The sequence below is a fragment of the Epinephelus lanceolatus genome, chromosome 18, assembly GCF_041903045.1.
Source record: "Epinephelus lanceolatus isolate andai-2023 chromosome 18, ASM4190304v1, whole genome shotgun sequence".
Lineage (NCBI taxonomy): Eukaryota > Metazoa > Chordata > Actinopteri > Perciformes > Serranidae > Epinephelus > Epinephelus lanceolatus.
Genome location: NC_135751.1, coordinates 12,276,489 through 12,289,709, shown reverse-complemented (window position 1 = coordinate 12,289,709; position 13,221 = coordinate 12,276,489). Strand labels below are relative to the sequence as shown.

General features: G+C 39.6%; 2 protein-coding genes across 4 annotated transcripts in view; one reads left to right on the top strand and one right to left on the bottom strand.

Moving 5' to 3' along the window:
• The first annotated feature begins 82 nt into the window (after positions 1–82).
• rcvrna (recoverin a) lies at positions 83–2,012 on the top strand. Its single transcript, XM_033645672.1, has 3 exons — positions 83–537; positions 1,124–1,235; positions 1,351–2,012. Exons 1-3 carry the CDS (start codon positions 157–159, stop codon positions 1,467–1,469), a joined length of 612 nt encoding a protein of 203 aa, XP_033501563.1. The 5' UTR covers positions 83–156; the 3' UTR covers positions 1,470–2,012.
• A 5,220-nt stretch (positions 2,013–7,232) lies between these two features.
• Positions 7,233–13,221, bottom strand: part of gas7a (growth arrest-specific 7a) — a 31,362-nt gene continuing 25,373 nt past the window's right edge. For 2 of the 3 annotated variants that reach the window (XM_033644962.2, XM_033644961.2), the window contains 3 exons: positions 12,568–12,647; positions 11,561–11,659; positions 7,233–9,165 (listed from right to left, as the gene is read on the bottom strand). In XM_033644962.2, coding sequence (XP_033500853.1) covers positions 9,052–9,165; positions 11,561–11,659; positions 12,568–12,647 — 293 coding nt within the window. In that variant the 3' untranslated portion in view covers positions 7,233–9,051. Of the gene's footprint in view, positions 9,166–11,038; positions 11,660–12,567; positions 12,648–13,221 lie in introns of all 3 variants that reach the window. The other variant, XR_013488079.1, reaches the window with a different exon arrangement.

The window sequence follows — 13,221 nt, the reverse complement described above, 5'->3', positions numbered from 1 at the left end:
ACAGTAATCCCGTTTGGCACCTTGAGGGCCGCCAGGGTGAGTACGAGGCAGAGTGACTCCAACAAGCGCCGCAGAAGTTTTAACCTCAAACACAGGAAAAGCAAGAGGACAGAGGGAGAAGAAGACGTGTCACCTTTGTGAGAGTCAGTTTGCAGGATGGGAAATACTAAGAGCAGTGCTTTGTCGAAGGAGCTCCTGGAGGAACTGAAATCCAACACAAAATACTCAGAGGCTGAGCTCTGTACCTGGTACCAGTCCTTCCTGAAGGAATGTCCCAGCGGGAAGATCACCAAGCAGCAGTTTGAAGGCATCTACGCCAGCTTCTTCCCAAACGCAGACCCCACAGAGTACGCACGGCATGTGTTCAGGAGTTTCGACACCAATGCGGACGGCACGTTGGACTTTAAGGAGTACATTGTTGCTCTGCACCTGACATCCGGGGGAAAGACTCTGCAGAAGCTGGAGTGGGCCTTCGCTTTATACGACGTGGACGGGAATGGAACCATCAGCAAAAGTGAAATCCTAGAGATTGTTAGGGTACTTATACCTTCGTCTATACTATATTTTTTTCATTCTTGCAATAATTAATAATGTTTGACTTCCTCTTGGGCTCTTTCCAAAGCCTTTAACATGAATAAACATTGAAAACAAGATGGTGCATTGTTTCATAATTGGGTTTAATTTATTTATTTTCTGCTTGGCAGATAATTTATCAATTTATGTATTGCTATTTACACCTGTAATCCCTCAAAAAGACGTGTAATGGAAACAAAAGGGGTTGTAAGTAAATGATTAATGAGTTCATAATGCTGCAGGCTTGGTTACATGATTTTAAATTCTAATGAGCAGAATAATAACCAGGCTCGACTACACAATTATTTTCTTTAATAAAAGTGTAATGGTGTAAATTGCCATCATAATCTCCCAATTTTAGAGTGCTCCTTTAGTCAGACAATGAGCTCAAACCCCAGTATATTCAATATAAAGTTATACAAAGAAAAGTAGCAAGTCATGAGAAGCTGGAACCAGTAAATGCTTTATATTCTTTAAAATGTTATTTTGTGTTGTTTGTGATATAATTAAGCATGCACTGTAAAGACATTCAAAAATTAATCTCCTGCAGTCAATATTCAACATGATTCCTGTTGATGACCAGAAGCACCTCCCCGAGGATGAAAATACGCCGGAGAAGAGGGCGGAAAAAATCTGGGAATTCTTTGGGAAGAAGGACAACGGTAACTCACAATTCATTCACTCTCTTTATCTTCTTTATCAAGCTTTACTGCTCCTTCACAAGCAGCCACGTGTCTTTATACTGCTCTAATTGTGCCGTGTTTGATCCTTTGCCAGACAAAATCTCAGAGGGAGAATTCATCCAAGGTGTGATGGACAACAAGGACATCCTGCGATTGATACAATATGACGAACCACAGAAAATTAAAGACAAGCTCAAAGAGAAGAAGCAATAAGATACTGGCAGCAAAGGGGGACAGAAGAAAGCCCCCTCATATCATCTTAAGACTGTTTTATTTTTCTGTTTACATTCTAACATGATCTGGGTCTTGACCACTTGATCTACACCTTTCTCTTTTTCTATTTTGTTAATTTTTTGGCCATAGCAACAAGCCAGTGTTGTATTTTTGTCTTTGTACCCAGAGAACAATTAAAGGAACAATATGTCATATATCTACTGTGTTAAGTCATGTAATAGGCATGATATCTCATCAGAGATTAAGAAAACATAAGCTAAAAATACTGGCCTCCCAAACAACAGTGCTACGGTATGTATGTCCTCCTATGAAATGTCCATTCCAGTGCAGTACATCTGTTTTTGTTTTAGCCTGTGTGAACCTGTTTATACCAGGGGAATGGTCAATCTTTAAGGTTGTACTTTTCAGGTTGTAGTTTTTAGGCTGAACAACATGTTCTCGTGAGACGGTGTGCAACTGGCTTTGAGGAAGGCATATGTTTTTCTCTTTTCTGGTGGGTGTGTCACTGGTGTTACTTAATCAGCAGCAACGTGTATATAAATGAATATATATAAATAAAGCCGTTTTGAATTGAACTGAATGAAACCCTACCATATTAAAGGCAGTGTAGGACAACAGATTGTTCAACGCACCACCGTTTCCTTTTAAATGTTTTGCTATGTTTTGTCACGGCTGAACGCAGCCCTTGTATTATCATACGTTTTGGTGATCTAACCACAAGATAACAGCCAAGACACATCGCCATTCACACCTGTGTCTACCATGCATCTCCAGCAGACCACTTATGTTCAGATTTTATTGCTGCTGACATCACGTACGCCAACCCGGTCTCACTCCAAAGTTGTCAAATTTTAGCGAGTGGGCAGTGATTTCAGGCATCAGACACCAACTAAAAAAGCCATTCCTTCACATTGGCATGATGCGCAATAGTAACGGCGGCTGGCTGCGTCAGGGGGAAATGCAGCAGGACAATGACGGAAGTTATAGGGAGGTGAAAAGTGGGGTGGATGGGATGGGTGGTGGATGGGTCCAACAACCACAGACTTTCACCCAGGAGGCGAGTGTTCTCTTCCCATAAGATTGTAAAGCCAAACCCTGTTCTTTTTTCCTAAACCCAACCACATGCATGTGTTGGCTAAATGTAACCACGTGCGTTTGCTGTTGAATGAAAAAAACGTCAATTCGCAGCCAACGCACCCAGGGTACCTTGCATGTCATATCTCGACATGGACAGTCCTTGACCAAACGTTGATATGTGAGGAGGTCAGAGTGAGAATGTGTCGCTTATGCAGGAGTTCAAAGGGCCTTGTGCATAGTTATTACATCCGCACTCTCGCTATTTACTCTCTAGCATGCTTGCTAGCCTCGTTAGTGGTTGTGACGGTACAGCTGGAGATATTGCTGTCAGCAGAATTCAACATGTCTCTTGGCTCCCCCTGCCCCCCTCTGTGTTTACACACAGCTTTTCCTTGATGACCAGTTTACTCTCTCATGTCTGGCAACAGAGCAGCAATGTTTGTTCACACTTGGATTCATTCATTAGGTTGATAGCATGAAAGTCAGGACGAGAGCTCCTTATGAGAGGAATTAGGCTCAGGTTAACAATCCACCCATATTAGCCAATCCGATTAGCAGCTGAAGGTCAGTTGAGACAACCTCCTTACTCAGGTGTCTAGTAAGGATAATGAGAGCTTGGCACAGTGAAGAATGCACTGCTGGATAGCATTTATGTTTAGTTATAAATATAGTTAGGCAAGCTATAAGTGATAACGGAGAAATTAATGCAATAGTTTAGACAAATACTCTGACTTTAAGTAGTTAAAGTATGGAATATGCAAAGACCAGGGTTCCCACGCTCATGGAAAATCTGGAAAAGTCTTTGAATTTCACAATCTCATTTTCCAGGCATGGGGAAGTCATGGAATTAGTAAAATCCTTTAAAGTTTTGGAAAAGTAATGGAATTTTGATGTGTCATAAAATTAACAGTTACAGTAATCTTGGAATCGTGGATAACCTTCCAAGTAATATAACATAACAATAAATGTATTTTCTCTAGCTGTTATCTGTTGTCTAGCGTATTGTAGCTTTAATATGTGATGATGTGTGACAATTTTTTACTTGTTTTTATTCACATTCTCTTCCCACGTCCCAAGTCTCCCTCCATGTGTGCCAGCTAGTTTGAATCTGATATGTTGGAATAAGAGAAAAGGAAATGTTGTCCATGGAAATGTAAGAACTGAAAACACTGGGCTTCTACCACATCGATGTCATCAGTGACAAAGAAGAAAACTGTGCTTACTTTGATTATGTAATGTACATTTTGAAATCACTATTTTTACTTCATGGTACCCTGTGGAGTTTCCTAATGCTTTGTGTGCATGTCCTCCCTCATTAAACATGTGCAAAATTGACTTTAAAGGGATAGTATGGAAATTATTTGGGTGGTGGGAGGGTATTGTAATTTTTTATTGCAATACATTTATCTCCGCGTGTGAGTGTATGTATTGCTATGTACGCAGTTAATCTGGCATACTACTGGACCAATCAGCCTAATATATTCAAAATTGCTCCAAAACCTGTGTCATTGACTGCTGACTCCCCATTCTCCATTTATACTTTATTTACATACAAAAATAGATGCGGTCATTTCAAACGTAAATGTCACTGCCCACATACCTCCATGCAACCTTTATCATAGCATAGATACATCCACTAGATGGTACTAGATGGCAGAGTTGAAAGTTTTATGTCACCAACATGGTGACAGTAGAGGAGGTTGTAATAATGTACTCATTTAACGGAGGCAGCATTGTAGCCAGTGATGGTCTGTGAGGTCATTAAATGCATCAGGACATGTGAACAGACAGTCTCTCTTACCAGTTTGTTTCGTTCAAATGTCTTTGTCATGTCCTGTGGTGATGTCTCGCTTGAACTACACTCCACCACCCCCACGATCTCCACTGGTAGTGCGCCGATTTCTCTGTATCCATAAGCTTTCAGAAAACATGCAGAAATACCAAAGAAATTAGCACAGTGTACGAACAGAAGGCTTGTCTGTGTGCATGTACATACAGTACAGGCCAAAAGTTTGGACACACCTTCTCATTCAATGTGTTTTCTTTATTTTCATGACTATTTACATTGTAGATTCTCACTGAAGGCATCAAAACTATGAATGAACACATGTGGAGTTATGTACTTAACAAAAAAAGGTGAAATAACTGAAAACATGTTTTATATTCTAGTTTCTTCAAAATAGCCACCCTTTGCTCTGATTACTGCTTTGCACACTCTTGGCATTCTCTCCATGAGCTTCAAGAGGTAGTCACCTGAAATGGTTTTCCAACAGTCTTGAAGGAGTTCCCAGCGGTGTTTAGCACTTGTTGGCCCCTTTGCCTTCACTCTGCGGTCCAGCTCACCCCAAACCATCTCGATTGGGTTCAGGTCCGGTGACTGTGGAGGCCAGGTCATCTGCCGCAGCACTCCATCACTCTCCTTCTTGGTCAAATAGCCCTTACACAGCCTGGAGGTGTGTTTGGGGTCATTGTCCTGTTGAAAAATAAATGATCGTCCAACTAAACGCAAACCGGATGGGATGGCATGTCGCTGCAGGATGCTGTGGTAGCCATGCTGGTTCAGTGTGCCTTCAATTTTGAATAAATCCCCAACAGTGTCACCAGCAAAACACCCCCACACCATCACACCTCCTCCTCCATGCTTCACAGTGGGAACCAGGCATGTGGAATCCATCCGTTCACCTTTTCTGCGTCTCACAAAGACACGGCGGTTGGAACCAAAGATCTCAAATTTGGACTCATCAGACCAAAGCACAGATTTCCACTGGTCTAATGTCCATTCCTTGTGTTTCTTGGCCCAAACAAATCTCTTCTGCTTGTTGCCTCTCCTTAGCAGTGGTTTCCTAGCAGCTATTTGACCATGAAGGCCTGATTGGCGCAGTCTCCTCTTAACAGTTGTTCTAGAGATGGGTCTGCTGCTAGAACTCTGTGTGGCATTCATCTGGTCTCTGATCTGAGCTGCTGTTAACTTGCCATTTCTGAGGCTGGTGACTCGGATGAACTTATCCTCAGAAGCAGAGGTGACTCTTGGTCTTCCTTTCCTGGGTCGGTCCTCATGTGTGCCAGTTTCGTTGTAGCGCTTGATGGTTTTTGCGACTCCACTTGGGGACACATTTAAAGTTTTTGCAATTTTCCGGACTGACTGACCTTCATTTCTTAAAGTAATGATGGCCACTGGTTTTTCTTTAGTTAGCTGATTGGTTCTTGCCATAATATGAATTTTAACAGTTGTCCAATAGGGCTGTCGGCTGTGTATTAACCTGACTTCTGCACAACACAACTGATGGTCCCAACCCCATTGATAAAGCAAGAAATCCCACTAATTAACCCTGATAAGGCACACCTGTGAAGTGGAAACCATTTCAGGTGACTACCTCTTGAAGCTCATGGAGAGAATGCCAAGAGTGTGCAAAGCAGTAATCAGAGCAAAGGGTGGCTATTTTGAAGAAACTAGAATATAAAACATGTTTTCAGTTATTTCACCTTTTTTTGTTAAGTACATAACTCCACATGTGTTCATTCATAGTTTTGATGCCTTCAGTGAGAATCTACAATGTAAATAGTCATGAAAATAAAGAAAACGCATTGAATGAGAAGGTGTGTCCAAACTTTTGGCCTGTACTGTATCTAACATTGAGCATAAATGAGCCCTTGACCACTCTCTATGGGGTGCAAGTTTTACAGATACCGGCTTGGCTGAAAATGACAAGCTTGACCATCTGTTGGTCACATTTTGGCCTTCGTCATGGCTAAAAAAACTGACACCCATAAAAACATTTGGTCTGCAATCTTGACAGAAAGGGAGGTGGGGAGGCGGGAGGGACAATTCAACTGGGTGCAGCTGTTCGGGCTGCTTGTTCTGTGTGCTGCATGGTGCCATACCAAACTGGAAGCACTTTACCTGCACAATTTTGTTGATTTGGTCATTTTACCTTGATATTTCCCTTTACCCTAAGCAAATAAGTAGGCTTCAGTAGATAAATGGTTTCTTTTTTGGCCTTTTATAGGTGTTTATTGTTATCAGTAATTATTTTGTTGTTCTGTAGCCTACAGACAAAGTTAATATTGTTAAAAGTCCACTTTTGAACGGATCGAATCATCAAATGGATCACATGAATCAAAGATTTGTGGCTGTGTTTCAGTTATTTAAAATACATCCTTTCACATACAGTAGTTACATTGTATCTATATTTCACATACAGTGCCTGTTGGCGGAAAAAGTGCGATCAGGATGGGCGGCCGCCTGACGAATATCTGCACTCTACTGAGTGCACTTTTCTAGGTAATTATATAAATAGTTACATCAAAAGAATCAGTATGAAATCTGAGCCCCCAGAGTCAAGCTTCTTCATCAGAAAAATGGTGCTTTGCCGAATGGAAGGTTCATGTTGTCCTAAGCCTGTTTTGGCTCAGGTTAATACCTGGTCAGAACACACACTGTACTAGTGTCCATCCACCTGTCCTGCTGTCCCTTCCAATCTTTACTGGACTGGATTCAGTGCCGTTTGGTGAGGCTTTAAACTAAAGATCAAAGTTTCAGCTGGGAAGGCAGATATGTGTGTGTGTGTGTGTGTGTGTGTGCGCGCGCGCGTGCATGTGTGCACATGCGTGTGTTGAAAACCATGAAAATATTGCTTCCCAATAGTTACATAACACACCGTGATATTAAATTTTCAAAGAGGAGATTTATTTTGGACACTGCATTCCACAGTACACCGTCTGGACAGAGGTCACCTATGATCAAACATTCGTAAAACATCGGGAACATCGGATTTAATGCACGTTATGAAAATGTTAATCACAGAAGGGCAGTAAACTCAACCGTTACGTCATCATGAAACTGTCGAACATTTAGTTGGAACATAATAACTTGTTACATTTAGTGCACAACATTGACACATTGATAAAACCTCTACAACAGATATGCTATTTAAACCTGCGCATGAAGCCTCTTGGGTTTAATGCAAAGTCTGAAATAAAGATGACTTTTCGTCATTTAACACAAAAATAATGTAATGCACTTTATGCATTATCAAAGTTGGTGATAAGGCAGGTAAGCATTTGTATATTTTTTTATTAGCAGTTCTTTTCTTGTGCTCAGCAGCTGGACTTGGATTATGATTTCTGTTATCTGATCAGCTTCGTGCTTTTGAGAAATTTGAGAAGAACGGCCACAGAAAGGTAATAATCCAAATAAATCCAGAGCAGATAGACCACAACAGAAATGTTAAGACAAAGACAGACACACACATGTAAACATAGACACATACTGTTCATGCAGTCGCTGATAAAATGTTTAAATTGTGCAGCTGGGATGACTGGATCGATCCATAACGCCCTGGCCATGTCACAAATTCACTACCTTATCTTCTCTTTTGGAGCGTTTAATTTGTTGAATTTTGCTTTCTGCTTTCAACCACCATCGTAAAGATATTCTCTGTACATTTACCAAAAATAAAACAAACAACATTGTACAGTACAAACACCTCATCGGCCTCAAAGCTCATTTGGGCCTGTTAAACATCTGACAGCAAAATACATCTAGCCTGTATGTACAAATGTACACTGATGCAGTAGAGTAGAATATGTCAAGGACATTCCAGGTATATAACCGTTAGGCACTAAAAGGTGTTTCAGCGTAACTTGGACCACCTTTTTCCTCCGGACTGATCCAAAATAGACCCTGGCCTAAATCTGATCCACCACTTGTTTTGAGTTGTGGCGAGCATAATCAAAATCACATTCCTAAACACTGTGTGTGTTTGTATTTTTTTTTTTTAAAACAATTGAGGTTACTGGATATTAACGTTGTACACGTCAATTCTGTTTTTTGTGTTTTTGAGAAATCTCCTAGATTCTGTCAGTTACAAGATGCAGAATACCTTGTGTAAATTCAATGAACTACACCAAAAACAACCATCATGGTTCCACAAATTGTGCAGCTCTCCATATACAGAAAAAGCAAGATATTCAAAACATGCATTTCCACCAAAAATGAACCAGCAAAATATGAAAATATATCATATTCAGTCTAGGATCTCAATATGCTTCAATATCCGTATCTAAAATAAAGGTAATATCAATAATCAGACTTTTTTTTTTTTTGTTTGGTTCACTCAAACTGTGAAAAGTGTCAATTGAAGCTAAACTAAACGATTCAAAATACATATAATTTTTTTCTAATAGTGTCAACTTTACAACAGGTTAAACAGCAGAATATGTTAAATGGCATTCAATAAGCTAATGTTGGTTATGAGAGGATTAAAATTTAGAAGGAACATGCTGGTACTTTGATCTGTTACTGTTTCCTGACTGCATTAAGTATGAACCTTTCCTCTTGTTATTCCAGTCAGAGAGAGGATGAGCAGAACTCAGCAGTCTGAACATGCACTGTCCTTGGATCAGTGTTATCAGAAGGGTTCTGGGACTCTGTGGATGTGTTGTAATACTGAAGACAGAATGGCTGATCCCAGGTCAGGATAGTCTATATGTCCATGTCCACTGGCCGAACCTCACCAGTGTTGTGCTCTTTCACCCACAGCTCTCTGTCTTTGGCTGGATCCACGTTCTGCAGCAGCTGGTCGACCGGCTCCACCGTCTACAGACATAATAAAAGTTACATAACACCATAAAATGTCTGCGTCTGTTCGCCTGGTTCAAGGTGCTTGTCCGTCCAACATTTTGGTGCAAAGTTTGAGTTCTCAACAACTACCTGGCAGAAAATTTGGTATTCATGATTTAAATTATTAATTTGACATTTTGGAAACTAGCTGTACACTTTTTCACTTTATGGCAGAGAGCCATTTAGTATTAGCATCAAAATAAACCTTAGGGAACCAAAACTAAAAGTACTCATCATGTAGATTGCCTCATTTCAAAATCATATATCATATTACTGGATTATAATTATTATGCATTCATAGGTTTATTACTTAATAACTGATCATTATTTATCATATTTTGTATTTATCATCTGAATCTGTTAGGTAACTAAAGTTATCAAATGTAGTGGAGTAAAAAATGACATCTGCCTCTGGAGGAAGTGGAGTAGAAATATAAAGTAGCATGAAACTTAACATTCTTAAGTAAAGTACAACTGCTGTGCTTGAGTAATTGTACTTAGTTACAGTCCACTACTGGATACCACTCTCATGTCTGTCCACTAAATATGAAGTTACAAGCAGCAACTAGTTAGCTTAGCTTAGCACAAAGAGAGGAAAAGGGGAATTATTGTGTTTAACTTGAATTGAACCAGCCAGTCCAGCTGTTATCAGGCCATTAAATGGCCATTATCAGTCATTATAAGCATCTCAGAGATTGGTTAGAAGGGGTCTGTCACACCTACTACAGTTTTAGACTCAGAGGGTCATTGTCAAGCCATAAAATAGCCATTTATTGTGGTGGCAGTAATAATAATTATGGGAGCAAAGGGGGAAGTCAGGCTATGTAAAATAAAAAGTGAGAAAGTACATGTTGTGCGAGAGGAAGGGGTGGTAGATGGATAAAAAACAAAACAAACAAACAAACAAAACAGGAATTTTACTCAGGAAAGTGGGATTCGCATGTTAAGTGAACCAAAAAGTCAATATTCACTTTAACAAGAAACAATTGTTTTCACTAGTTTTTATGCCTATACTTAACATAAGTAAAAAAACAAGCCTAAAAAACTGTGACCATTTCCCAATGTTGGATATGCAAACGGCCATTTAATGGGCTGATAACGGCCTTTGAACCTAATGGGTGCAGCAGGCCCCTTCTAATCCATATGTACTGTATATGGCTAAAAAAAACAAACAGATAATGGCCATTTAATGGGCTGATATCATAGGATGCGGGTGCAGCAATTGAGCAGTAACATGTTTATAGGTGAAGAGCTGGCAGGCTGATTTTGTTACCTTTGGACAGAGCCAGGCTAGGGTTCTTAGCTTGCTAAGCTAGCTGGCTAGCTATAATAAAACAGAGACAGCTGAAACAGATCAACATTAGGCTACAGATGAGGAGTTTTATGTTTACTTTCTGTAAAATCAAGAACCTTTTGCTATACTGTACTTTGCACCTGTGAACACTCTACTAACACATTTTTATGTAACAAAGAATTAAACCTTATTGTCTGTATTCAAAGTGTAGAGATGCTTTTAGAATATGCTAGAATGCCTTTTTGTTCTACAGTAATTATTAAATCACTGTTATAGAGGTTTTCACATTCACGACATTCTGTTAGCATAACTTTAGATGGGTATTTGCCCTTCATGGCATTTTAAATCTCCCTACAAAGGGTTAAAGGTACAAAAATGCCTGTAATTACTTTATCAGTAATCTGAGATTAAATAATTTTCTATCCAGACGAGCTAAATTCTGGGTAAAACACTAAAGAATTGTTCCAGTTTTTTTGTTTTTTTTTGTACATCAATGTAAGTCAGTGAGTATTATAACATATAAAAGAGAACACTTAAAATATAAACTCTGCTTACAAATCATCACAAGAGGTTGATCTCTAGTGTGTGTATCATCTCTTAGAAGTTTGTCTCATCAGCCTCACACAGAGAAGCACCCTTGTTATTCCCACAGTGCTGGCAGACTACGTCCCATTTGATTTACAGGGTTTACTCTTCCCCTCCTAAATAAGCAGAGCATCTGGGTGGGCTCTCTCTGGGGCACACAGTGATGACAGCGTCAGTGTGTTGGATGAAAGGCTGGCAGGGGGAAAGACCAACTGTAGGGCACACTGTGTCACAGCAGTTACACAAAGTGGCACGCAAATCATGTCAAAACCAGTTGCAATCACTGGCACATCTAATAATGGCATGCTCAGATGTTTGCTGTTGAACTGATTCAAAATGCAAATAATCTCCAACCTAAAAGAAAATCAAGCACGTTTAAAGGGCTGTTTCTAGAGGGTATTCAATACTCATACATAGCACATCAGTTTGATATCAACTTAAGTTCCTATCTTCAGTACATGCACAGAGAAAAATCAAGAAAAAGGAGCTCACACTCTGATTGAACATGTCCGTTTCGTGCCGCAGAGTCGTGTACTGGCGTAAATGCTGCTGAATCCACTCAATCCGTTCAACCTCCAGTTTCTCCAGCTCCTGAAGTGGAAGAAAGACAAAAGTTCATCGCCAGTAGCTGAGAGAAGTTGTTAACCCTTGTGTTTTGTTGACATTTGCTATTCTTCCTCTTTGTTTGACACGACTGCCATATGTTTACTCCTGCTGCTACTACTGCCAGTAATGATAATGATAATCATAATTGCAAAATCAACCTTTTTTCGCCGACTTGTGGCGCTTTGAGCACCACAAGCTGAGTGCCATCTATTCCATTATATTTGAGAGAAGGCAGACATCTCTACGGCCGATATCTCCAACACTCTGCAACTCACACCAAAACAACCTAGACTGATAAATAGCACTACAGGTAAGAGGAAAAATATATGTTTTTGATTTGGGGGTGAACTGTCCCTTCAAATATTCTCTTGTTTCCTATCACCATGTTAAATCCCCATTCATAAAAAAGTATTTAAGTTTCCTGTGACACAAATTAAGCTGCATATTTGATGAAGGTGATAAAACATTGTTATTACATCAAATATTTTATGTTATATTGGATATTTATGAGCAAGTGTTTATCCTTTTTCACCATAAGTCATTCACAGACAAAGAAATGGGAAGTGTGACTTATTTTTTTAAATTTTACTTTATGTTGTAATACTCTAATAACAAAAGAAAAAATACACTTATATGGGATTTGATACGGGTAATTCTGTATAAAATGTCCTTTCAAAATCGTCCACAAATAAAAATCCACAAAAAGTAACTGTATTTTACATACTGAGGTCCCTAACACCCCCTGGGCAGAAGGAATGGTCCTTTTCCTGTATCATTTCTGAATTAATCTTATAGGTGATTCTCATAAAATTAATCAAAGTTATCAAACAATGTTGAGTTCAAGTGTGTTTGTTGAGGCTAAACATTAGTTCTCTCCAAAGAGAAGATCTTACCATGCTGGTGGTGACCATTTCTTCAAACCACTTGCACTGGGTTTGGTTGTACAGATCCACGCAGCGCATCAGGTCATCTCCTGGAGAATACAGACAAGAGCATGAAGGAGAGGTCAGAGGTCAGTTCACAAGAAAACACCAGTCAGCATTTACAAGGTTACTTCTTTTCCATCAGGCTTTTTAAATGCTCCTTTTCAGATGCATGTCTGTTATTATTATCAGTGTGAGCTGTGGTACACATCGAGCAAAAACCTAAAGGACCAGCAGAGGGCGCTCACAAATCACTCATGGTTTAACGTGGACTTGAACATGTTGTCATGGTTGTTATATGGTCTAAATTAGGCTGTACTGTTGGATGAGTTCTATTCTAATATCTTGGGATTGTTTTACAACAAAAATGTGGAATGGTTTCTTGAAAATAACTGCTCCTGACAGCTGAAACTCCCTTTGCCCACAATGCTGCACATTTCTGGGACAAAAATGAAACAGGTCTCAGATTTGGTTTGACAATTACTATTTTTAAACCAGTGCTAAAAACCTGAACTGCTCGCAGTTTGAATTCAACTTTGGGCTTTTTTTCTAAAAATTCAGCAAAGGAGCCGAGTATAAATCTTCAGATTTTTCCTAGTTATTGTATCTCTGTCCCAAATCCTA